The following is a 23,860-nucleotide window of genomic DNA, read 5'->3' as shown; positions in this document are numbered from 1 at the left end:
TTACTGCTTGCTTGTATCTTGGGAACATAGCAAACAAAAATATCATCCCTGTGAAAGTTTACTGCAAAAACCCTGAGCTAACATCAGACTCCATCCAGGTTTTTCCAAGCAACTGCTCATTTCAATTCTCCAAATTGCAAAGAACACCAACGGCACTAACCAGAAGATAATGGAAGCTGTAAAGCAAGGTGCGAGTGCTCAATCCATCCAGAAAAAAAGGAAATTGAATGGGATCGTTCCAGAAGCTATCTTAATTCTTGGTTGAAAGATGATAGCAGGTTCCTCTTGCAAGCCACCCAGCAGCAGTCACTAATAGAAATGTGTATTTAACAGCTGTTTTAAATTCAGATATATTCCTTTCAAGTAAGCATATAATCAGCTGGTGAAATCTGCCCTTGTGCTAGTGTTTGTCACCACTGACAAGCTCAAGGCACTTTCTACCCTGCCACATTCTGCAGCAACATTTGATGCTCCATGGCAGATGCCCAGATAGGGAATTTCCACTGGCCTTAGTAAAATCTGCTTTAGCATATGACTGTAGCACAGTGGTAAAATTAGTCTAGTCTTTGCTGTACAATTGGCTTAGTGACTTAGTTCTTGAATTGGAGGGCAGTTATGCTTTGTCTAAATCAGAGAACAGCTCATGTATTTTTTCAAGATTTTACTGCAAACCAGTGGGTTTGGTCACAAAAAAATATGATACATATAACCATGTTAATTATATTACATTACAATGATGGTATACATTACAAGTTATGTCTTGAAGTTTAAATATACATCTAGAGTTACAACTGAATGTACAGATCTTTTTTACAATACATACAACCAGGAATGAAAAACCCCCCAAACCATAAATAATGCCCATTTTACAGATGACATCTTTTAAACAAAGAGGAAAAAAGAAAGAAAGAAAGAAACCAACAGCTTCGACCGACTGCAGCTGGGGCATTTTGGTCCATAAAAACCCTTTCTAAAAATAGAAATCTTTTCATAGCAGCAATGCTTTCTTCAAGCATTTGGATACAAGTAATTGAGAGCCTATTTCAATAATTTCAGTTGACTGTATAGATTTACAAAAAAAAATAATAATAATAATTTCAAAATTACACTTAATTTATCTTCCAAATATGGAAGAAACAAACAATGCCCCACATTGTGGTATCCTGCAAGTGTCACATTGATGCATTACACTAAGTCCATCTGTAGTACGCAGACCACACGCATACCATTTGTTCACATAGTAAACCCACATAAATGAACTGAGAAACACACTCTGCAACAGGGAAAGCTTTGGAGCTAACAAGATCTCATCAGAAAAAGGCACATTTCATAAAATCCTTATCTTCAGGCAAGGCTTTTCAGAGCTTGATTTCAGAACTGCTCATTCTTACTCTACTATCTGCCATAGCAGTCTATCGCAGCAGTCACTTTTGTTTTTCTTTCCCAAGGAGACAGCACCACTTTGGGGGAAGAACAAAAATGGAAATGAAAAGCCTGCAAAGCTCATTCAGGGAGTGATGTGCTCTTCAGAAAAGCTTCCAGCAAACAATGTAGTTGAAATTAAGGCTGCAAAGCTGCCATGGTGGAAATGTGCAAATTCTGTTTCAAGGTGACCGGTCAACTGGCAATTCCACCAGAAGGCCAAACAAAAAATAAAAATAATAGTTATTATTATTAAAAAAAAAAAAAATAAAGGAAGAAAGAAAGAGAAATGTTCACAAGAAAGAGTCCACAGGTGGGGCATACGAGAAGCCCAAAAAAGCCTCAGCAGCTTCTTTGACGCTGGCGGTGATGAGGATGCTGTCTGGAGACTGGCCAATAGAGTTGGGGACTGGCTCATCTGTAAATTCAGGATCAAAGTGCCGCAGGTCACTGGGGCCACTCTGGGGAAGGAGAGAAAAGGGAAATAAATAAATGAATGGTACTTAGACCAGACCCTCCTATTTTCTGAGGGAAAAAAAAAAAAGAAGTCTCAAACAGTAAAAGAGAACCACCTCACAACCAGATGCCTGCACTTATGTGCTCACTGACAAACCAAATGTAACTCTGGGCATCTACCAACTTTCTGCACCTTACCCTCCCCTTTGTTAACATGGGGATGGTGGGGATTATTTTAAAATAGCCACACAAATGAAGTATTTATTTGTCAGAGGCAAAAAAAAACAAAAAAAAACCCCCACTAAATTTAGGAAATCCATTAGCAAAAAATCAGCTACTGCTTATTTTTAATCTTGTCTAGATGGCCATGAGGAAAGCTCTGTTGCCCAACCACATCTTCAGGTGGCCAGTTTACTGTAGCTTCTGGGCACCCCACGAAGACATGGGAAGATGCATCTTTAAACATTCTAAAATTAGAAGTGATACATACCACATTTGGGTTAAAAGGAGGGGTAATCTTCTTGTTAATGAGATCATCCCAGTTAATTGGGGAGAAGAAGATGTGATTCTTAATCTCCGTCTGTTAGAGAGAGAAAAAAAATAGATTAATTCAGACCCCAGCTAAAGTAAGTAATATGACCCAGTATTCTTCCTGTACCGCACACAGGAAGAACAGCCCGGTTGGCACTTACAAAGTCCTCCTTGGCACCAAGCCTCTTTGTCCTGTCTTTCTGCAAAAGGCCTTCCAGGAGATGTCTGGCAGAGTTGGTAATATTTGGCTTCAGTTGCAAAGGTTTGTTCAAGATGTTATCATACATTTCTGCCGTGTTCCTGCTGTAAAAAGGTGGCTGTGGGAACAGCAATGGAGAAATCAAGGTTACTGGGGCTGACATGCGAGTATTTGCCTTCTGAGAGTGCAACAGTGAGATCATCTCATCTGTCAATAAGGATTCATTGCTTACCAGGCCATAAAGCATCTCATATAAGACTGCTCCAAGGCACCACCAGTCCACAGTCCTGTCATAGGGCTGCTTGTGAAGAACTTCAGGAGCAAGATACTATGGAAGAGAAGGAAAAAAAAAACATGTTAGCAAAAGGGATCTATATAGCTAGTACAGTCCCTCTATTCCTGAATGAGAACAGCTCACTGAATCCCAACAGTATCTAAGCTCCTAGGAAGATGCAAGTATATTTAAAAACAGCAGCGGGCTTGAAAGCCATTTTCTCCTCATCAACAAGATCTTTGTATCCCACAGGTCCTCACCACAGTCTGAAATCACAAGATCCATCCTAACACCCACACTTCTCACCCACTACAAAAGCACATGGGAACAGTGAGCTGTGACTGCAGGCTGAGGACTGGACATACCTCAGGTGTGCCACAGAAGGTGGAGGTTGTGCCATTGTGCTCTATGTTTTCCTTGCAGAGGCCAAAGTCAGTCAAAACAATGTGTCCCTGTGAATCAAGCAGAATATTCTCCGGCTTCAAGTCACTGTAGGAAAAGATGAAAGAAAAAACATTCATTAGAAGAGCTGGAGTCACAAGATTGTTTATTTATTAAGTCATAAAAATGATTAAAATCAACTCTGAGCTAATATTGAGGTAAACTTTTAAATGCTTATTAAACAAAGGACCTGGTTTCTTTTAGTCCAACAACTTTGCTTACCGATAGACAATGTTCAGGGAGTGCAGGTAGCCCAGCGCACTGGCAATTTCAGCAGCATAAAATCGGGCCCTTGGTTCCAGGAAGCAACGCTCCCTCTGGAGATGGTAGAACAACTGCAGGAGACAGAAAGAACAAAGTTCTGTAAGCGGCGCCAGAGCCTGTTAACAATGAGCTTAATTAGACTCAACATATATAGCTAGGGAGAACAATGGCAGGAAATGGCCTAACGATCCTTTGGTAGTCCAAAACTTGGCAGGCCGGAAACATTAACTCTAGTAACTTTTCCCCATTGTTTTTCCCCTTGGAACTCTTTTTATTTAAAAGGAAGGGTGAAAAAGTCTACCCTACCACCATGCACATGATAGGAAATACTATTTGATTTGCTTACTGCTTACCTCTCCGCCATTGATGTAGTCCAGGACAAAATACAGTTTGTCTGCAGTTTGGAAGGAGAAGTGAAGTCCAACCAGGAAGGGGTGTTTCACATTTTTCAGCAGGACATTGCGCTCTGACATGATGTGCTTTTCCTGAACACACAGGAAATCAATGTTTAGCAACAGCATTTGCTGAGCAATAGCAGTAAAAATCGATTTGACGAACATCACAACAGCAACACTAGGAAGCAGCTCACCTCCTTCTTCTTCAGGATCGCTTTTTTCTGTAGGACTTTAACAGCATAAAACTGCTCTTCTGCCTTATGCCGTGCAAGAAGAACCTGAAAGAAGACATATTCCCAGAAGTGAGCAATGCTAAACTACAGAACAAAGAATAAACACAACAGAAAACAATCCTTTCTGCTAACACATAGCACTGCTCCGCTCCTCTGGCTCAACATGCAAGCTCTGTGCTGGCAGTGCCTAAAGCTGTCAACACTCCCACAGATAAATCTAGTTTTTACAGTTAGCATCCTTCCCTTCCAAAAAGAAAACACATACTGAAGCTGAAGAACCCCCACCCCCGCCTACTCCCTCCCTTGCACTACTGTGACTCACAGAAATGCAGCACCCTGCTTCCCTTCCCCGCAGCCCAGCAGAGCCAGGCACTGGGCAGCAGCACTAGGTCTGCTCTAAATGACTGCCATTCACCAAAGGCAGCACAAACACAGCACATAGGCATCACATACAGGAGCTGAAGAGTAATTCAATTAGAGTAAAAAGTTATGCTTACCTTTCCAAAGCTTCCTTTTCCAATCACTTTTAAGAAATGAAAGTCTGATGGCTTGGCATGTGGGTTGGATGATGGACCGAGATTTATCTGTTGTGATGGACTGGGCTAGAGAAGCAAACACACATAAAAGTTTTATTAAAATGCTGAATAAGTTAAATAAAGCTTCAAAAGTGAAGATAAGCACTCTGCTTATCACTAAAATTCTAATCTAGACATCTACCAGGTGACTTACACTCTTTGAGACTACTCAAGAAGAGGATAACAGCAATAGCTGATCTAAGAATTCTTTCCGATATCTTAGTCATATTCCATAATGAAGCTACAACTAATAAAGGTTATTTTGAAGATGTTCTTCCTCATGTTGAGAATTAGTTCCAGGTTAACTTGATTACTTTTTCCCCACCTACATCACTGTGCTATAAACTGAAGTAATACTCGTGATGCTAATTTTGCTACGCTTCTATTATCAGCTCATTTGATGTTCTATAAATGCTTCACAGAGTGTAAAATCTGCTTACCGGAGGAGAAGGATTAGCGTTCATAAGTTCAGGCTCTTGAGGCTGGGAGATTTTCAAGATAGATTGAACTTCAGGGCTGCAACAATGAGAGTATGCGTTAATCGTTATCAAAAACATCAGTAGGAACTTTCCACCAGAGGGCAAGCAAGGACTGCGCTGGGGAAAGATGAGTTTGGGCTTGGGCTATTACAGATAGCATCTGTTTGGCTTAAGGAGTAAAACTCATCTACGGAATGTAAATTCTGCCACAAGAAGAAATGTATTTATACCATATGTACAGATCTAATAACAGAGATAGGGCCCTAGAAATCCCATCCAACTGATTTCACCCAAACCCTGCTCGTGACGATTTGCGGCAAGGTGACTAATACCTCAAGAAGAACAATTAACTCTTCTGGAGCAGTCATGTCAGAAGCATTACAGTAAACAATTTTTTTTTAACCAACAGTGGGATTTGTTAGAATCATAAAGTATCCCGAATTGGCAGGGACCCATAAGGATCACAGAATCCAACTTCTGACTGCACACAAGACCACCCGAAAATCAGATCGTATGGCTGAGAGTGTTGTCCAAAAGCTTCTTGAACTCGGCAAGCTCACTGTCATCACCACTGCCCTGCAGAGCTTATTCCACTGCCCGACCACCTTTTCCTGATACCCAAACTGACCCTCCCTTGCCACTGAAAGCCATCTGAAATTGCTGATACTTACTGTTTGCATGCATAGGAGTTGGTGGCTATCTTCTGAATAAAATCATTAAGCCCCATTCTTCTCTGTTTCATGAAAGCTATAAAACAACAAGAAGAAGACAGGGAGCGTTAAAAAACAAAAAGTATTTAGCCATCCGCTTGTCCTGCCGAGAAAAAATATCACGATGCGCGAGCATCCTTCCTCCCGCTCACCGATGAGAATGGCCACCATCCCCCTCATCTTCGAGTAAGTCAAAGCGGGACCCGAAGCTTCGGCTGCCTTCACTGTCATTGCGCTGGGAGAGGACTATAAAGCCACTGAGCGCTCTGCCGCCAGCACCGCACTGCCCGAGAGCGGCACCCGACGGAGCTTAAGTGGCGGCGGTGCGGGGCGGGATCAGGGCGGGGCGGCTTCGCTCATCCGCCCCCCCCCTCCCCCGCGACGTCCTCGGTGGCTGCCGGCCTCCGATAACGTCGCGGTGGGGGGCAGGGATGGAGCGGAGTCGGTCCGTCCTCGCCGGCCTCTCCGGCTGGGTGAGGGAAACCTAAAGAGGCGCTTCGGAAAGTCGCTGGCCCCGGGGAGCTGCGATAAAGGCGGCGTTTGGCGTTTCCTTGAAGGAGCCGCAGTGAGTCAGGAGAGGGAGATTTCCTGCCCCGGGTTTTCAATAAAACAAACAAATGGCCCTAAGCCCGGTTGCTCGGGACATTAATGAAAGGGAAAATGGAAAATAATAATAGAAAAAAAATTAAAAAACAAAAAAAGCACACGTTTCTTTTTCATGCCAGTAAGGGAAACGTAGGGGAACAAAAAAAACAACCCAGTTCCCTAAACTTGGGAGGAGGAGAGGGCCGAGCTCTGCTGCTGGAAGAAACCGGGAAGATGACGGAGGACAGCAAGAGCCAAAAATGAACAGAAGTGGAGGACCGTCCCTCCGCTCAGTTTGTTTCCCCTTGCACAGAGCGTTGCGCACCCGCCGCATTCGCTGCCCCGCGGGCGCTCCGAGCACGGTTGGGGCATCTCACCCCGGCTCCCCCGTGGGTTCTCTCCGCCCGCCGGGCGCCACGCACGCACTCATTTCACATCTCAATGTGCCTGGGCTACCGCCAGCGGCTCCAGCTGCACCGTGCCCCCATCACCCCCCTCGCCCGTGGCCCCTTTAGCCCCCCCGTCCCGAAACCCCAGACGGCCGCTGGGCGGCATCCCTCGGCTGCTTCCTCGGGGCCGGGAGCGTGGGGAGCACCCCAGCACAGCACCCAGCTCACCCCGAGCAGTGACAGGCACGGATCGTGCCGGAAGGACTCCGCGGGACGGTAAAGCTCTCGCAAAGCGTTTTACAACGATATTAGAAGGAGCGAACGGAGCCGGGGATGGGGGGGGAGCGGCAGTCGCGCTCCGGGGGATGGAGGCGAGCCGGCGCCAGGGCAGGAAGGGGCGACAGGGAGCAGCACGGAAGGCTGTGTGCAGCCTACAGGGCTCTGTCTTCTCCTACTTGTTGCCTTCCTCCCTCAGTTGCTAAAACTGCCACTTTTTTTTTTTTTTTTTCCGTAGAAAACAAATAAACAAAAAGACAGAAATAAAGTAAAATAAAAAGGCCGAGCGGACCGCAGCAGGAGCGCTCCCCTCCCTCTGTTCTCTGGGGGCTGCGATGAGACCAATGCTCTACATCACCACCGTTCGGGCGGCCGCCGTTCCGCAGCCCCCGGACGCTGCCCCCCGCTCCTCCACACATCCTACACCCCCTCCCCTTAATTCCCCCCTCCCGTCGCCGTCGCTTCGCATCCTGCTTGTGCCACCGCTCCTGGCCCCTTCACGCGCAGCAGCCCTATACACGACGCTGGGTTTTATTTCCCCATCCGGAGCGCTTTGCAAAAAGCCCCCGCGGAGCGGAGCCCACCTTTCAGTGAAGATTTCTCCTCTTTGCCCCTCATCGCCGCGGGGATGCGGGCTCTGCGCGGAGCCGTGCGCTGCAGCTGCGGACGGTCTGCCGTAATCCCGACTCCGCGCCCTTCCTGGCCGGCCCCGGGACTGGAAGGAGGCGGCGAGAAGGAGAGGCCGGCACCGTTCCCGCTGCCCCGCTTATGAGCGCAGCGCCGAGGGCGATTTACATGCGGCAGCGTTATAAAGTTCACGGGCCGCCCCGCACACTCTGCCCCATTGCAACATCGCCGTCAAAATTACTGTCATCAGCGAGAGCCCGCGACGTGCTCGCACACCCCCGGCAGCGCTGGAGGGCGGCTCTGCCCTCCCGGACCCACGGAAGCGGGCGCTACCCTCCCGACCCCCCACCGAAAATAAAAGAGAAAAAAAAAATAAAGGCCGGCAGCCAACGCAGGCAGCAGAGGGGCGGGCGCTGCTCCTGCGGGGGGGCCGCGGCCGGATAGCGCCGAGGCGGGCCGGGCCGCGCTCCCAGCTGGCACCCAGCGCCTTCCGCCGGCAGCGCCCCGGCGGCGCCCCCCGCCCGGCCCGGCGCCGCGCACCCCGGCCGCGCCCCGCTGCGGAAAGCCGCCGTCCGCCCGCCCGTGCCGGCGCCCACCTGCGCGGCCCCGTGGGATGGGTCCGGGTACCACCCCTCGCCCCCTCCCCGCATGCGGGAAGCGACCCGTGCATCATGTGTTTAATGCGATTCCTTCGCTTGGAACGCGTTACTGTTACTTCTTTGAAGTACTGGGTTCTCAGAAGCCCGAGTGCTCCGAGTCTGCAACTTTTCTCTACAGCTATGTCAGCAAAACCGGTTGAAATGGAAGATAAGAGCGAAAGGTAGCCAAGAGGTATCCCGTTACTTGGGAGATGAGTCTCCTGGAAAAGCATCAGGAGTTGCGGGAGCCTCAATGAACTGCAAGGGTTTGCACCAATGACTTATGCAGGCAGTGGATCAGGAGTATGCTGATATACAAGGGAAGAATCCAATGATTACAGTGCTGTTTCACACTCCTTTTCTCTCTGGGACTGAAATTTTGGCAAATCTTCTTGAATTTCTAAATTAATACATTATTCATTAAATAAATGAATAAAGCATACGGAGGAAATTCAAAATGAAAAAAAAAAAATTAAATTAAATTTTAAAATGGTGCATGAAAAGTTGCAGAACTCCAGAGCTGTGGATGGGTTCAAGAATGGCTGCACAGATTAATAGGAAAAAAAAAAAACCTACTTGAGTGCTTGAGTGCCAAGGCAGCGTGTCTAACCCACATTGTTCCTGAACCACAAACCCTTTGGAGCCAGGGGTACTTCAAGGGCACATCACAGAGAGGTTGACCAATCATAGAATCATTAAGATTGGAAAACACCTTAAAGATCATCTTGTCCAACCATCAGCTCATCACCACCGCACCCACTAACCATGTCCCTAAAAGCCACGTCCACATGTTTCTTGAACACTTCTGGGACAGTGACTCTACCACTTCCTTGGGCATCCTGTTTCAATGCCTCACCATTCCTTCAGAGAATTTTTTCCTAGTATCCAACCTGAACTTCCCCTGGTGCAACCTGGGGTCATTACCTCTCATCCTAAAACTGTTAGCTGGGAGAAGCAGCCCTACCTTGCCACAACCTCCTTTCAGGCAGTTATAGAGAGCAATAAGACCTCCCCCTCCTCTTCTCCAGACTTAACAATTCCAGTTCTGTCAGCTGTTCTCCATAAGACCTGTGCTTCAGACCCCTCACCAGCTTTGTTGTCCTCTGGACATGCTCCAGGGCCCATAGCAGTGCTGTTTGCTGGTGCAGGTAACCCCATATACTGACTTGGACCCAGATCCACATCTTTATTATGATTCTCCCATTGCCCTTCTGAGTGGCACTGTCCTTGGTATGTGCTCAGAATTTAACTCACTCACACAACCCTGGAAACTGCTGCTTGCTGGCAAGAAGGCAGGAAGCTGGTTTGATTTTGTAACCTAGTACAAAGCATGACTGCTGAATAACTCTGCTGCATGTAAGAGTAGCAGTGGGTAAGCAGACTCTTGTCACCCCTGTCACCATGCCAGCATCCAAGCCAGGGCCCAGCTGTAAGGCTAGCAGAAATGCAGGAGGGCACAGCCCTGCTGCAGCCGTGGGCTGCCCAGGCATCAAGACAGAGCTGGCACAGTGTGACCATGCCCATATATGATGGTTATGGGTAACCCTAGGTCCTGCAGCACAGAGGCTGAGACTTACCCAAGTTAAAACTTGTGGGGAATGTGGTTCAGTTGATCTTAAAGGACAAACAACACAACACCAGTGTGATCCTGTGTTGGAAACACCTTCAGCAGATTCTACCTGTGGAAATGTGTCTTCCTGGAGAAGTCTCACAGGGTGAATGTCATCTGCAGTGAATGGATGCTCATCCTACCCTACTACACTCATGAGTGCGCAGGAACTTTCCCCTCTTGCCCTTCAGGAAGGTCAGATGCTCCCATAGCCCATTCAATAATCGGAATCTGTGAGCTCTCTTCCTCTGATTATGTCCCCGTGCTCATTGTGTGCTGTGGAATGATTTACGCCTGTCTTTCATGCCTCCATCCTTCAGGAATTAGATTCTCAGATAGCTTCTGAACTTCAATTTGGCAATGAGTTCAGTGCTAAAGGAATGAATTCCTGAGTCTTATCTTGCTGGATCTCAACTTTAGGATGTGGCAGGTTGAGCTGTTCCTAGAATTTCTTGGCTGACTCTGAGCGGAAGCTTCCCAAAATTCTGCAAATATTTTCAGCAACAGTTGAGTTCAGGTTAATTAAACAAAGATGAGATTCAGGCCTTGGACTGCAGGAATGACACTGACCCAGATGCAAAAGGAGACTGTGCTCCTGACAGCATCTGAATTCTAAACCAAATTCTCTCAAAAAGAGCTTTTACTTTTCTCCTGTAAATCCCCAACAAATGAGTCCCTGACCCTGTAATTAAGGTTCACGCACAACAGCCAAAACATTGTCAAGACCTTCAGGCCATCCGCACAAATGGTGCCTATGAGTAGCAACAAATAGATAAGAATTGAATAACAGCCTTAATAATAACCCAAATAGAGATTTTAAATCAGAAGGTTCTGAGTGATGTCAACAGGTCTGGCGTTATTCTTAAAGGAGAGTTATTGACTGAAGCCCCTATTGATCTGGAAATATCTATTTGATTTCAGTGTCATGTTTTGCCAAACCCAAATTGGGAACATCTTTTATTTCCCTTTTCTGATGCTTGTAGAGCAGGTTTACTGCATTGTCAATAAGAGGCTTTAGTGCCAAGGGATTACACTCACAGGATCACAGAGTGGAGCAGAGCTGTACTGAGAGAAAGTAATTCTCGTCCTTGTAGAAAGCAGTGGAAAATTACAGCATCCTCTAGATGCACTGACCTCTGGCTAGAATAGATGATAAATGATGCCCCTACTTCCATTTTAACTTCAGCACACTGATTTTAATCTAACGTTGATGTCCCTGCAACTTTATGAGCCAATGTTGCCACTACTTGCTTGCCTTCCTCAGAATGTGACCCCCCCAGCCCAGATTAGTGTGAGTCCTTGCATTGTTGTGCAGCCTCTCTGGCTCACAGTCCTCATAAAAACAGGTTGGGTGGCAGACATTTGAATTCATTATTGTCATTATGAGCTTAAAATAATATGCTGTGATGGTCTTATCAGAAATGAACAATGCCAGGATGGCAACTAAGGTGAAAACATAGGATGGAAAGGTGATAAAAAAAGGGCTTGCAAGGAAGATTAAGATTCTTAATGCTGCTGCTCTCCTTTGGTCACAAGACAGCCTGATGTGAGCAGCTGGTACATGCTCCAGAACAAAGAGCATAAGTATGTGCTCTTTGCTTACTCTGAGAGATTTTCCCTTGAAAACTTCAGCTATTGAAAGATGATAGCAAAGATGGATTTAGGCATTTTCTTCTGACAGTGCAAGTTGAACAAGTTTCCCTATGCCTCTCAGTTAAACATATGTGCTAAAATATGAAGGATATCCAAATCAACCTAGTGATCAGATCATCTGACTTTCCCCTATCTCTCCATCTTGTGTTCCACGAGGTGTTTTCTACAATGATATCTGAGTCCCTTTTATGTGTATACAAGCCCCCATCATCACCATTGTTGTTCATTATCTTAAAAGAAAGATCTCTTGGAGCCTGTAAGCCCTCCAGCAGCCTTGGAGTTAAGGTACCATAAATAGTGAGCAAATTAGTCAAAGAGAGGAATTTTTACTAGAGAGAGGCTCATTTCGCTGATAACTCAAAGCAGCAACGTGGATTCTCCGGGGTGAGCAGGACATGCAAACAGGCATGCTAAAGGCAGGCTTACACTGTCAGGTCTTAATCCTTTCCTCTTGGCAATACCACTGCGTCTCTTGCCATCATGTCAACCATTCTCACATTCATCATGTCAACCATTCTCACATTCCTTACTATTTCAGTGAGATTTTATTTTGGAAAGAGTAAGAGGCTTCCTGGGCAGAAGGAAGTTCAACAGTTACGTTAAACATAAGCCTTTATTTGGGGGGATTTATCTTCAGTGATCTATAGTTTCAGGACATAGTTACTACCTGGTTACTTTGTTGCTTTTAGTAGGGTTATTACAGTATTTCTGAGGATAGAATAGTTTAAACTAGAGCATTAGAGAAGTGTTAATTTTGCCCTGGGTAAGTGGTCCAAAGTAGAGTCAAAATATCAATTTATATATCAATTTACTGTACATTTACATTCCTTAAGTTCTGGCAACTTAAGCAGGCATGTAGTCACCAAAGGTACCCTCCTTGGTTAGAAGAGAGAAATAAGATCACCAGAGGTGACTTGGTGAATCTATGGCCTGATTTAGGAAATGCCTAGTATTTAGTTGAAGGAAGTTGAAACTGACAGGTGGGTAGAGGCACAATTACTTTAGAGGATCATGTTTTCAACATACCAGGGGAAAACTGAGACCCTGGCCATTTTTGCCCTGTTTCATATATATTTACATAAAAGATGAAAGCTTAGGGCAAGTTTAAATACTGTACATGATAAATTCCTGGCATGCCTCAGTTCAGCCTAGCTATGGACCTGAAAGAAGCTTTGTAACATGAGTATAACACTCCACAGTGCTCCTCAAGGATCAATTATACATCTTGGTTTCAAGCTAGTATCCCTGTGTGTTCTGTATTGTGCTGGGTAGACAAGACATACCAGCTCTCTCAAAGTTAATTGACATATCTTGCCTTATGCCATTCTTGATAACATCTCAGTGAGATCTGAAAGCATTAGTTCTATTTTATATCAGTAGGAATTAAACCACATGGAAGACAATGTGTCTCATCCCAGGGAAGTCTGTGGCAGAACCAAAAATTAAATGTGAAGTTAACCTTATCCCACTGTAATAAACAGATTAAGACTGGGCCTGATGACTTCCAGAGGTCCCTTCAAACCTAAGTCATTCTGTGATTCTATGATTGCTATGCAGTATCTATTCCATATCTGCCAACCTCATTTGTTCAGCTACACATACTGTAAATAGACAATTTAGGATAGTAAGATCACCTTCAGCCAGAGCAGGCACTGTGGGTACCTGCTGCACCTCTGTGGATCCAGCCTAGATAGACCACTTTTTTCCACAGTGCAGGATCACCACAAAGAATATTATCATAAGACAAAAAAGTCCCACAGCCGTTTCATGGGCCGACGCAGAAAGAACAAGACACAAACATCTGCATCATGAATTTCTTTTTTTCACTTCCAGACACTATTTTCAAACCCACTCAGTCATTCACTATGCTGTGAATCTCTTTGTAGTATTCCAATTAGTCCAAATCTTTTTAACACCTTAAGCCCTAAAGTAAGTAGGAAGCTTTGATATTGGTTTCATTTACTTTGATAGAAGCTGCTTTTGTTTTTGTGTTTTTTTTAAGTGCTTTACATGACTCCACAAAGAAGTGCTTAACTTCAAGAAGCTGAGCTTGAATGTTTTGGCCCTAAGTTTACTACCCTTGAGGACCAAAAGGATATATTAGGACATCTGGCCTGACTATCTGCATAATGCTGGCTTGTGTTTGCTCCTATGTATATCAGGTACAGCAACTTTAGTTCCAGGTTTCTTGCGTCTTCCCCTTAATGCAAGCTTGTTTATCTCAAGATTTTCTTCCAGTTCTAGGATAATAATCAGGAGGTTTTGACAAGCATAGACACCTATCCATGCATGCGTAATCATGCAGTTGACACCAAGCTAAGAGTACATGACCCTTTCAGCTTTCACCAAGGTCTTCCTTGCCCCAGCACACCTGCAGCTGCTCATCAGCACCCAGGTGCTGGGCGGATCAGCTGGCAGGTCTCCATGTGCAAGTTCCCACTCAGGTGCCTGAGTCAGCCAGATGATAAACACATCTGGGCACAGCCACTTCAGCTGGCGCAGCTGGAGCTGGAGGCAGACCTGCATCCCAGCCTGCTCAGCCAGTGCTTGACCTGAGCATGGAGCATAAATCTTCTGATCTTTAGCAGGTTGGCTGCACTGTCATTTTAGCTTCATTAAAAAAAGATGCAGATTTGGAAGTGTGCTGCTCCAAATAGTTACTGATACTTCTTCAATAATTCCCATCAGAACCTTATAGCACTTTTTTTTTCTGAAAACATTTGCATATGGGAACAAGGAAGAGCATGTCTGGAAGAGAGAATTACTGCCAAATGCAGTGTGACTGGCACATAATTCTCAGTGTGACACTGAGCTCTGTACCCGCAGTGAGGTGAACACAGACTTTCTCTGCTCTTTATTCTGCCCTTCTCTGAATAATAGCACATGCTGATCTTTCATGCAGGACATGTTTAATAAAGGAAAGAGGATGGGAAGTAAAGTAAAAGAAAGGGAAAGGAATGGAAGGGAAGGAAAAAGGAATGGAAAAAGTGAAGGAAAAAGGGAAGGGGAGGGAAAAGAGAATCAACTGTGACCTTATATTTTTAACAGAAAAATTAACCCCTGGAACTCAAGAAAATTCCAAACATGTCTCAGTTTGTATAGGAAATATAGCAGTATAGGAAATATTACCAAGCAGTTCTTATTTAGTAAAACTGATAAAGGTTCAGGTGAGGAAACTGAAAAAATAAAAATGCTAAGCAAATTACTGTCCAGAGAGACGGGGACTGAAAGCAAGATTTTTAGCCTTCAGTATTGAACCACTTGTATCAACAAGTTCACAACTGAGGGTGAATACAGAGTTTCAATACAGGAAGGCTATGCCCAATGTAGCTACCAGTGGCAGCTCCATTTACTTCCAGAGTATAGTGCTGAGGAGTTTTCTACAGTTAAAATAAACTGTGCTGCTAATGCTGCTATTAACATTTTTTACTTTGCAGTGATATTCACTTATGTGTGTTTTTATCTAAAGATCTTTAAGCCTTCACATAAACGGTATTAACAGTGACGTTTCAAAACATGAAGACAAGGGGAAGTTGGATTACTTGGGTCATTGTCATATGATGAGCCCAAAATAGAATAAGCATCTTGCAGGGCATGTGACTTTTGGTCCTATGCTCCACACATAAAGCCCACCTCCTGCAAGATGCAGAACTAGGCTGGCAGTAGTTTTGTTCATTTAGTGACTGACAGCCTGATTGATTGACTCAAAAAAGTCAATGATATTCCAGTTACTGAACTCTGAATCAATTAAATGCTGTTCTCTTCCACTTTCCCTGAGGTTAACAAATAATGCTCTAGCTTTTACTTGTCCCCAAATTTTGAGATTCTTAGTGCTTTTCACAGAATTGCCATGCAGAAAAGAGCAAAGAAAGCAAGTCAATTTCTCAGAAAGGAAGAAAACGTATTTGTGCCAGTGTCTGAGATATGAAAGTATAAAATACACAGAGCTGCATATGCCAGGTTCAGTTGAGTTGTAATTCTGTGTCTGCATAATCCTTTTTTGATTTCATTTTATCTACTTCAACATGGATAGTACATGGTAGTAAAATATGCTCAGTTTTGTTTGGAGACAGCATTCTAAACTGTTTTTACAGAATACATTCTTCTCATCTTTAGTTTTATGTACTATATTATTGCTGTGATCATTTTTTTATTCAATTAAAATACATTTATTCCATCTTGTTTAATATAAAATAAACACAGAACTTCTAACTCTTTCATCTATTCTCAGATCACCGTGATGAAAGATCTGTAATCATTCAGGCCCTACAGCAGTCACCCTGGCTGTTCCAAGTGAATTTGTCTTTGGTGCTGCAACCACAACTAGCAAACTTCTGAATTGCTTAGGCTTTGTGACCTGAGTCATAGAATAATATAAAAGGACTTTTATTCATGCTCTTGTGTTCCCTGAAATGTACTTATATGTACAGTAATGACTAATAAACAAGTGAACGTGTTTGTTGAAGGCAGTTTAATAGGAAAATATGATTTGTTCTTGGGGGTGTAGCTGTTGTGATGTTAGAAACAGTGGGAACCAACACTGATTCATAAATATGACAAGGTGTTTTTTGTTTGTTTTTTTGTTTGTTTTTCTTCTTATTTCACACATTTATCCTCTCATGTGGTGTTTTTAAATATAAAAGAATTTTATGAGACTGAGACATCAGATCCAATTTTGTTGTATGCATCTATTTCTGGCTGCCAGGACAGGAAAAAAACTCTGGAGAGTTTCTGAGTTTCCTGTATGTTCCATCTTAGCAGTGTCTCTGCAGTTCTCTTAGTTCAAATGCTGATTAGGTTTGGTTTGGGTTTGAGTTAGCTATTCATATAATAAACCTGTCACGTTTAAATACAGCTACAATTAAAACTTTACATTTTCATGAAAATTTTGAAAATATTCTTGCTTTGATTTCCTTGTTACCTTTGCTTGACTGACTACGTAGAGAAAAACAAAACTTGTGACTGCTTTTGAGGTCACCATCTGATGTTCAACAGACTGCCAGCACTGCACAGGCCACAGGCTGAGAAACACCTGTCAGTGACATTGCTGGAGATAGATCCTGGGCCAAGTGGGACTTCGGTTGGATCAAAGAGGCATTACAAATGTTTTCAAAGCAATTTAAGAATGCTAAACCGATCAAAAACTGCTGGAAGAAAAAAGAAAAAAAGAAAAAAAAAAGATTTTTTTTTTTTAAATTAAAAAAAAAGAACTTGTGTGTGGGAGTGAATGGGAAACTCTGTATAGAAACAGGAAGCGTCATGTGGTTGATTAGGAAACAGGCACAAAGCATCTGTTTTGGTAGTATTTTCACTTGTTTGTGGGTATTTCCATAGTGAACTGGAAATTGGCCCTGTACATAGGTATTACTTCACTCCTGAGCAAGAGGAAAGCACTAATTTGGAGTGCAGCACAGCAGCTGTCAGCATTACCGCATAGCAATACCACAAAACAGCTGAAAGCCGGACATCCAAAACACAACATCCCATAGAAACTGATGGTTGCTGTAGAGCTCCTCTGAACTGGACTACCATCAAGCATAAACAGACCTCTGGTTTCTATAAAAAGAGAAAGCTGTCTTCCAGGCTGCCTTTTCTGACTGGAACTGCTTTACGTCTGCCTCTATAAATGCTGCAGTATTGCCCCATCTGCATTAAAAAAACTGCAAGGCAGCAAGGTTTGAACACGATGAAAGCACTTTCTGACCCTGTCTACAAAGCTCTTCTCTATCGGCTGTAGATTTGATAGGAGGGAAGCTGGTGATTGGCTGGTGGCTGACCTGGAGTCTCAAGACCTGCAGTCTCAGGGCTGTTTGCTTGTTTGGTTTTGTCATGAGATTGTTGTGTGTTTTTTTTTCACAGAAGTTAAGTCCAAAATATGACTGTTTTTCTCATGAAGTTTTGCCGAGGCTGAATTTGTTCTAGGGCTGATTTGTTATTCATCAGGTCTTTGCAGAGTCATGGGGAAGTTAGCGTACCGCCCTCAGTATGATGAAGTCATTTCTAGAGGAAGTCCTTTAATGGACAACTTATTAGTTGCTTTGGAAAACTGTAAGTGGCATTTCCAGCAGGACCAATTCCTATTTCAGATCTGATTCTTCCTATTCAGGCATTCTTCAGTCAGCTGGGAGGTGGATTCCAGATTGGATATGCTGATGAGAGTGGGCAGAACTGAGAACTGAGACAAAATCCCTGATAGAAGGGTATTTTCGAGGTGTTACACTCTTACAGATTTATAAAGAGATTGAAATAAAGGAAAGGTATATTTCAATAACTGTCATGGTAAAGCTTGTGGACAACTTATTCAGTGAAATATGGAGCAATATGGAGAAATATTTGGAATACTCTTTTTGCTATTGGCTTTCCTCTCTCAGGAGAATGAAACTTGATAGCTTATATGATTTCAAATATGATCCATCCCTATCTGCTAAGTAGATCACATTAATCTATGTTTGTCTTGGATCAAAATGTAACAGTAGTGACGTGGCATAAACTACTCTTTCCAGTATGATCATATCTCTCTTGTACTGGGGAGCCCAGAATCTGACCACTGATCTGGAAAGACCACCTCTCTCAACCTGCTAACAACACTTTTCCTAATGCAGCCCAGGATATCATTGTCCCTCTTTCCTACAAGGGCACATTGCTGGCTTATGTTCAACTTTGTCCTTATCTGCCAAGCTGCTTTCCAGATGGGCAGCCCCTAACTCCTCCTCCAAGTAATATTTTGCTCCTAACTTATTCCTGTATTTCACTTTGTCTCCTTTCTCAGGCCTCTTTCTTTTGTACTTGTAGTTGAAAACAGGACTCTGAAAGCTACTCACCTTCAAAGGAGCACTGTTATCTCTGCCATTTTCAAAATCATTTCAAGTGAAAAAAACATTTTTACATGTTTTGTAAGATGAGACAGTTATAACATGGAAACTTCCTGGAGCTCAAGAAGGGTGTCAAGAAAATGGAGATACTTCAGTGAAGGGCTATCAGAATGGTTAGTTGGTCTACTGCACAGTACCACTGAGGAGAGACTAAAGAGCTGCCTTTCTTTAATGTGATGAAGAGGAGGTTAAAGGCTGTTGAACAGCAACCTACACTTACAGTTCTTGAAGAATTACAATGACACCAGGGCCAAAATCTTCTCACTGGTAACAGAAGGTGCAAAAGGGGGTAATGGCAACAACAGGAGTGTTCAGTCTGGACATTAGGAATGGCATGTTCATCATGAGAGCAGTGCAGCCCTGGAACAGTCTTCCTCAAGTAACAGAAGAACATGTTTCCAAACCTCGGCTAGGCAAGGCCATGCTGATCTGCTCCAGTGTTGATCATAGGCTGGCCTTAGATGGGATAACTGCTCTAAACAGAACTATAACTCTGCAAAATGATGTACTTATCCTCTCAGATCACTTAGTGTAGAGTCTGCCATGCTTTCCCTCAGCTAGCCAGTCCCTTCTGAACTACAGGTAGGCCTTTTAACTGGAAGGCGAGGAATTTTATTTTCTTTTGAAGGGGAGATAATCTGATCTACACAGTTTTGTCAATTCTGGGATTAGTAGAATAATTATGAATACTTCTACCTCTTTCTTTAAACTGATTGTATTATATGCAAGCAGTGTCCTTTTAGTTTTCACTTTCCTTCAGAACATTTGTATGTGCCAAAGTATGTTCAAACACAGAGCAATGCTGAGAGCCCAGCAAACAAGTGCCCAGCAGATCAGAACTTGTACTTTTTGTGGTTAAAACTGTCTTGAAATTCTGATGGATCTGTCATGTCACAGAAAATGTAAGAGAAAAAAGTTCCTGTGAATGAAGACTCTTCTCTCTCTCAGTCGGGCTTCTCCTGCATCATCCTGATTCAAATGCAGTATTGCAGATGGTGTTACACTTCATATTAAAAGATCTGTATAGACCTCAGTTCTTGGTAGGTCATCCTGTATTAGAACTTACTATTCTCAGATCTAGAAACCAGTACTTCTGTTTTTAGGTAGGCAAGTTGTGACCTCAGTTTTAGTTGGATGATTCACATCCATGTCATGATGCATACATGTGCTTATAGAGTAAAAGTTCTTTATTTGTTGTTTCAATATTTATCACTTTTTCTCCAAATTATTCTCATTAAATCCATGTTCAAGTAATTGTGTTATTTTGTTTGTTTTCCAGGATTGTCCACAGGTATTCGATGCCTCCCATGGGAAGTGTTTGTTTTACAGTTTCCAATTTCTTCTTACATATAAATCCACTTGTTTTGACTGGGATGCCTTAAATATTTGCTCAGAACATAAGTTGTAAGCCACAATCTTGCATTTTCTGCAATTACCTTTAACATACTAGTAAAACTCATTCTTTTTGTGCAACTATATTAAAAGTGGCAACAATTTTCCATGTTTTAATTTGCAACAAATAAGTTTATGGTGCTTTGTTTTAGGTAGACAATGAAGCTTGTCTTCTTCAGTAATTATCTCCAGACAATGCTGGTTGAACAGTGTGATAGGCTAAATGAAAATGATAGTGTATCTCAGGTAAACTAAGCTATTTTGTTCCAACATATTAAAGCCTGTTTACAGTGAAAGGTTTTGAATTCATTTCCCTAACCACTGAAATGGTATTTACTAATTGCATTCTCAAGTGTACAGTGATGATGTGGATATAAATATCTCTTTTAGACAGAGGATGTCAGGAAAGAAAATTATTGTTGACATAACTTAAAATAAGTCATTTTTCAAACTGCTGGGATCACTTCCTTCTACCTTAGTTCTGGGAAGTGGGAAGTTACCACTATAGACATCAGTCACTGATACTTTTTAGGTTAAAAATTGCCAACACGTCTTTATCACATGACCAAAAGCATTCCATCTCCTGAAGATGACTTTCTGCGTAGGAACTGTGTAGAAACAGCAGATTTCTTTGAGGAAGGAACTAGGCAATCAGTCTGTGTACAGCCATCTCTCTGCACAGGGCCTTGACAAGTAATAGGGGATAACAAAAAGAACCCTTCTCCCTTTTAAAATATCTTTACCTCAGAATCTTTGCATCTTTAGGAAAAGAGTTAAATGATCCTCAGTCAGGTATTTCCATTGAAACATCAATTCTGCTGCATGATGGTTGATGAATACCAGCATGCTGGTATGCCATGTCTCACCTTAATTACGTTCCTCCTCTTGAACAAACATCATACTATATGAAGTATGATTGCACAGACTTATCTTGAAAAATATGTTGCACAGAAATACAATGCATAAAGTTCTGACACTTGTACTACAAAATGCTTTGCTTTTTTCTTCCTTTGTTTTTTTCCTGTTTTCATTGTAAGGAAGAAACTTGGGCACATTCCCAATTTCAAAGTCACCTTTAGAAACAATAAAAATAAAGAAAAAAAAAAAACAACCAATTAGTTTCATTTTTCTATGGAGGCATCATTCAGTATGGCCTTTCCATGATTTTTGTTTTTGAAGTGCCCTTCAATATCTATGAAATACATAACAGTACTTCTCTTTGAGCAGGAGCCAAGCAATCCAAATAAATACCCAGGAGACTCCTGATTCTCAGCTTCTCTTCTGTGCCACATTTTCCTAGAGATATTATTCTCTATTACTTTTGCAGTAACCCATGTTTCTGTGTGATTTATTGCTTAAGTACACAAAAGGTTTGTGGATGGTGCCCCCCATATTGCTCTTTAGAAACATAACATTTTCATATAAGGCCTAGGGTTTTCTCACTGGCAAGACTCCAGACAAAAGGCTTTCCATGAGGTCTTGCAAGCCAACATGTGGATCCCTTCAGGATAAACAGGATCTCACACAAGAGAGAGCTGCAGTTTAGATACTGGTTCGAAAACACAACGTGGTGAAGGAAATGTTACGGCAAGAGGAAAGGTTGGATCTGGACATCCTGCTGGCATGTGGGGGAGTGGTGGAGGTGCTATCTCCTTTTCACTCTGCTATTTTCTCTAGTGGCCTCTTTTCTATCCTCCTGCCTTTCCTCAACTTTGTTCCACTCTACCATGCCAATGCAGTAGTTTCTCTAGAAATCTCTGCCACACTCTGGAAGAAACCCCATTGGGGCCCTATTCTGGCTAACTTGAATCTCACTTCCTTCCCTGTATTATCTATCTGCACAAGTTGTCCAAGAAAATGGGACTTCAAGGACAATAACAATACTTGAAGTAGGAAAGAAAGGAGTAGAGATAGTGAGGAATCCCCACCCCTGGAGCATTTTAAGAAGCTAAACCCAGCTTGTCTAGCCTTCCTCCATCATGAGTGGAGAGAAAGGAATACATATAGGCACTGATTCATTTTTTCCTCAGACAGGAGATCTCTTGCAGGTCAGAAAAGCTATGGCTGTTCTCTATGTATTTCCATAAAAGACAGAGCAACAACCTGTGACATCAAAATCCACTTTGCAGAGGTCTGAAGACTGGTGGTGAAGTGGTTTTGGTTTATATGTGGGAAAAACTATTCAGAGCTATGAGTACTGGGAACGCAGTTTTTTCACCAAAAATTTCAAATGGGTATTCACTACAGATATTCCAAATGGCAGCATTCCAGCCACCACAGAGCTCTTCTTGCTACCTGCTGCTGGTGGCTGCTGGTTGCATGAGGCTGTCCTGCAGGTAAATCTGGAATGACTTTGCATGCCTTCAATCTGGACTGTTATACTTCTTTTTTTGGTGACAGTTCAGTATGACACATACAGACTTTCATATTAACTTCAATTAAACTCTATTATACCTTTGATCTGCTACCATGTTGCAGTGTCTAAATGAATACATTAAAGGAAAATGTGAAATAATTATGTTCTATAAGTTGCAGAGCTGAATTTTAAGCTATGCTTTTAAATCAGTTTAATCACATTTTTAATTATTCCAGCTTTTGTGTCAGGGCAAAGAGTTTTATTGGAGAAGTTGAGTGGAAAATAAAATAAAAGGTGATGTTTCATTAAGCTGAGAGATACCGTGAGCTTGAAATTGTAATCTTCCCAACTTTTGTTTTTCTTGAAGTGACCCATATTGGCAAGAACAGTACCAAGGCTGGCTTGGAGATCAGTTTTTAAGATGTTTCTCTTAAAGGGCAAAGTTAAACAAGTCAGCTGATTTCGGAAAGTGAGACAAAAATGACCCCCCTAATAATCAGTCTGAAAAACAATTAGTTTCCAGATTAAGCTAAATGAGACTGATAATTTCTTGTGGAGAAGTGTGGGTGCTGTTGCTCAAAGGGCAGCCATAGCAGAGTGCCAAGAGGGAGAAAGAGTAGAGCTAGTGTGAAATGCTGGGCTGGTGGGTGCTCCTCATTCCCTCAATCATGTGAGATCAGGGAGCTTCATACAAGGACAATGAGGAAAAATGCTGTGCTTCTCCATTTTGAACACAGTTTTGTTTAGGAATTAGGACTCTACTGCCAGTCCTCATGGGCAGCAAAGAATAATGGTTAGGAACTCCCAAGTGGAGAAAGAAGCTCAGTTTTCTTACTGCAAACTCCACAAGTGCAAAGTAAGTCTTTGGGGTATTTCTAGACAGGAATACTAACATGAGTCTTCAGAGGACCTTTTTGTGTTCAAAATCTACACTGTATTGTAGAATAGCACTGTGCAGGTCAAGTAAACAACAGATCTTGGTGGAGGTTTTTTTGCAGGTTCTCAAGTGAGGAGAGGAGAAACAATGGCTTTTACTGCCCATTCAGTATTTCGTGCACACAGAAGTAGAATTATTTACTCTTTGTGGATGGAGATGTGCAATCTGCAGAAACATAAGATGGAGGTACAAGATGAGGTGTAGCACTAGCGAAAATTTCTAGCAAATAGTCCATTATGTCTCTGTCTTTGTGGCTGCAGTTCCCTAGAGGCACCATATGTTTTCACTGCAGAAGGGAACAGTCCATCCTTCTCAATGGCAAATGCAGATATCCCCATGCATACGCTGTAGATAAATTGACAAATATGGGAACTACACCTCAGCCACTTATACCTCTCTTCCCGCCCTGTTCAAGGGAATGTTAACTTCAAAGTGAATTTGAGAGCATACAGTTACAAATGTTATCAAGTGCATTAACCAAACAGACATTATCTGTTGCTTTGCTTCTTAGATATGCACTGATAAATACCAGAGTGAGTACCAAGGT

The 23,860-nt window shown here is 42.9% G+C and overlaps 1 protein-coding gene and 1 long non-coding RNA gene across 4 annotated transcripts in view; one reads left to right on the top strand and one right to left on the bottom strand.

The window, feature by feature from the left end:
• Positions 1 to 646: 646 nt before the first annotated feature.
• The window catches only part of SGK1 (serum/glucocorticoid regulated kinase 1), a 69,596-nt gene continuing 46,382 nt past the window's right edge, over positions 647 to 23,860 (bottom strand). Inside the window, exons 1-12 of one of the 3 annotated variants that reach the window (XM_015858452.3) lie at positions 7,814 to 8,354; positions 5,941 to 6,016; positions 5,231 to 5,306; positions 4,713 to 4,817; positions 4,177 to 4,260; positions 3,941 to 4,072; positions 3,546 to 3,658; positions 3,248 to 3,371; positions 2,841 to 2,936; positions 2,571 to 2,726; positions 2,369 to 2,458; positions 647 to 1,883 (exon numbers count right to left, since the gene is read on the bottom strand). In XM_015858452.3, coding sequence (XP_015713938.2) covers positions 1,716 to 1,883; positions 2,369 to 2,458; positions 2,571 to 2,726; positions 2,841 to 2,936; positions 3,248 to 3,371; positions 3,546 to 3,658; positions 3,941 to 4,072; positions 4,177 to 4,260; positions 4,713 to 4,817; positions 5,231 to 5,306; positions 5,941 to 6,016; positions 7,814 to 7,847 — 1,254 coding nt within the window. In that variant the 5' untranslated portion in view covers positions 7,848 to 8,354 and the 3' untranslated portion in view covers positions 647 to 1,715. Of the gene's footprint in view, positions 1,884 to 2,368; positions 2,459 to 2,570; positions 2,727 to 2,840; positions 2,937 to 3,247; positions 3,372 to 3,545; positions 3,659 to 3,940; positions 4,073 to 4,176; positions 4,261 to 4,712; positions 4,818 to 5,230; positions 5,307 to 5,940; positions 6,017 to 6,131; positions 6,269 to 7,813; positions 8,355 to 23,860 lie in introns of those variants that run through there. The other 2 variants (XM_015858451.3, XM_015858450.3) reach the window with 2 other exon arrangements.
• LOC146761408 (uncharacterized) lies at positions 7,134 to 7,513 on the top strand. The gene is made up of 2 exons (XR_014944833.1): positions 7,134 to 7,229; positions 7,468 to 7,513. It is a non-coding gene; the product is annotated as an uncharacterized LOC146761408 (long non-coding RNA).

This window comes from Coturnix japonica, chromosome 3 (assembly GCF_054131305.1).
Source record: "Coturnix japonica strain WE chromosome 3, WE-NBRP24, whole genome shotgun sequence".
NCBI lineage: Eukaryota > Metazoa > Chordata > Aves > Galliformes > Phasianidae > Coturnix > Coturnix japonica.
The sequence above is the reverse complement of the archived record's forward strand: the minus strand, read 5'-3'. Positions and strand labels throughout refer to the sequence as shown.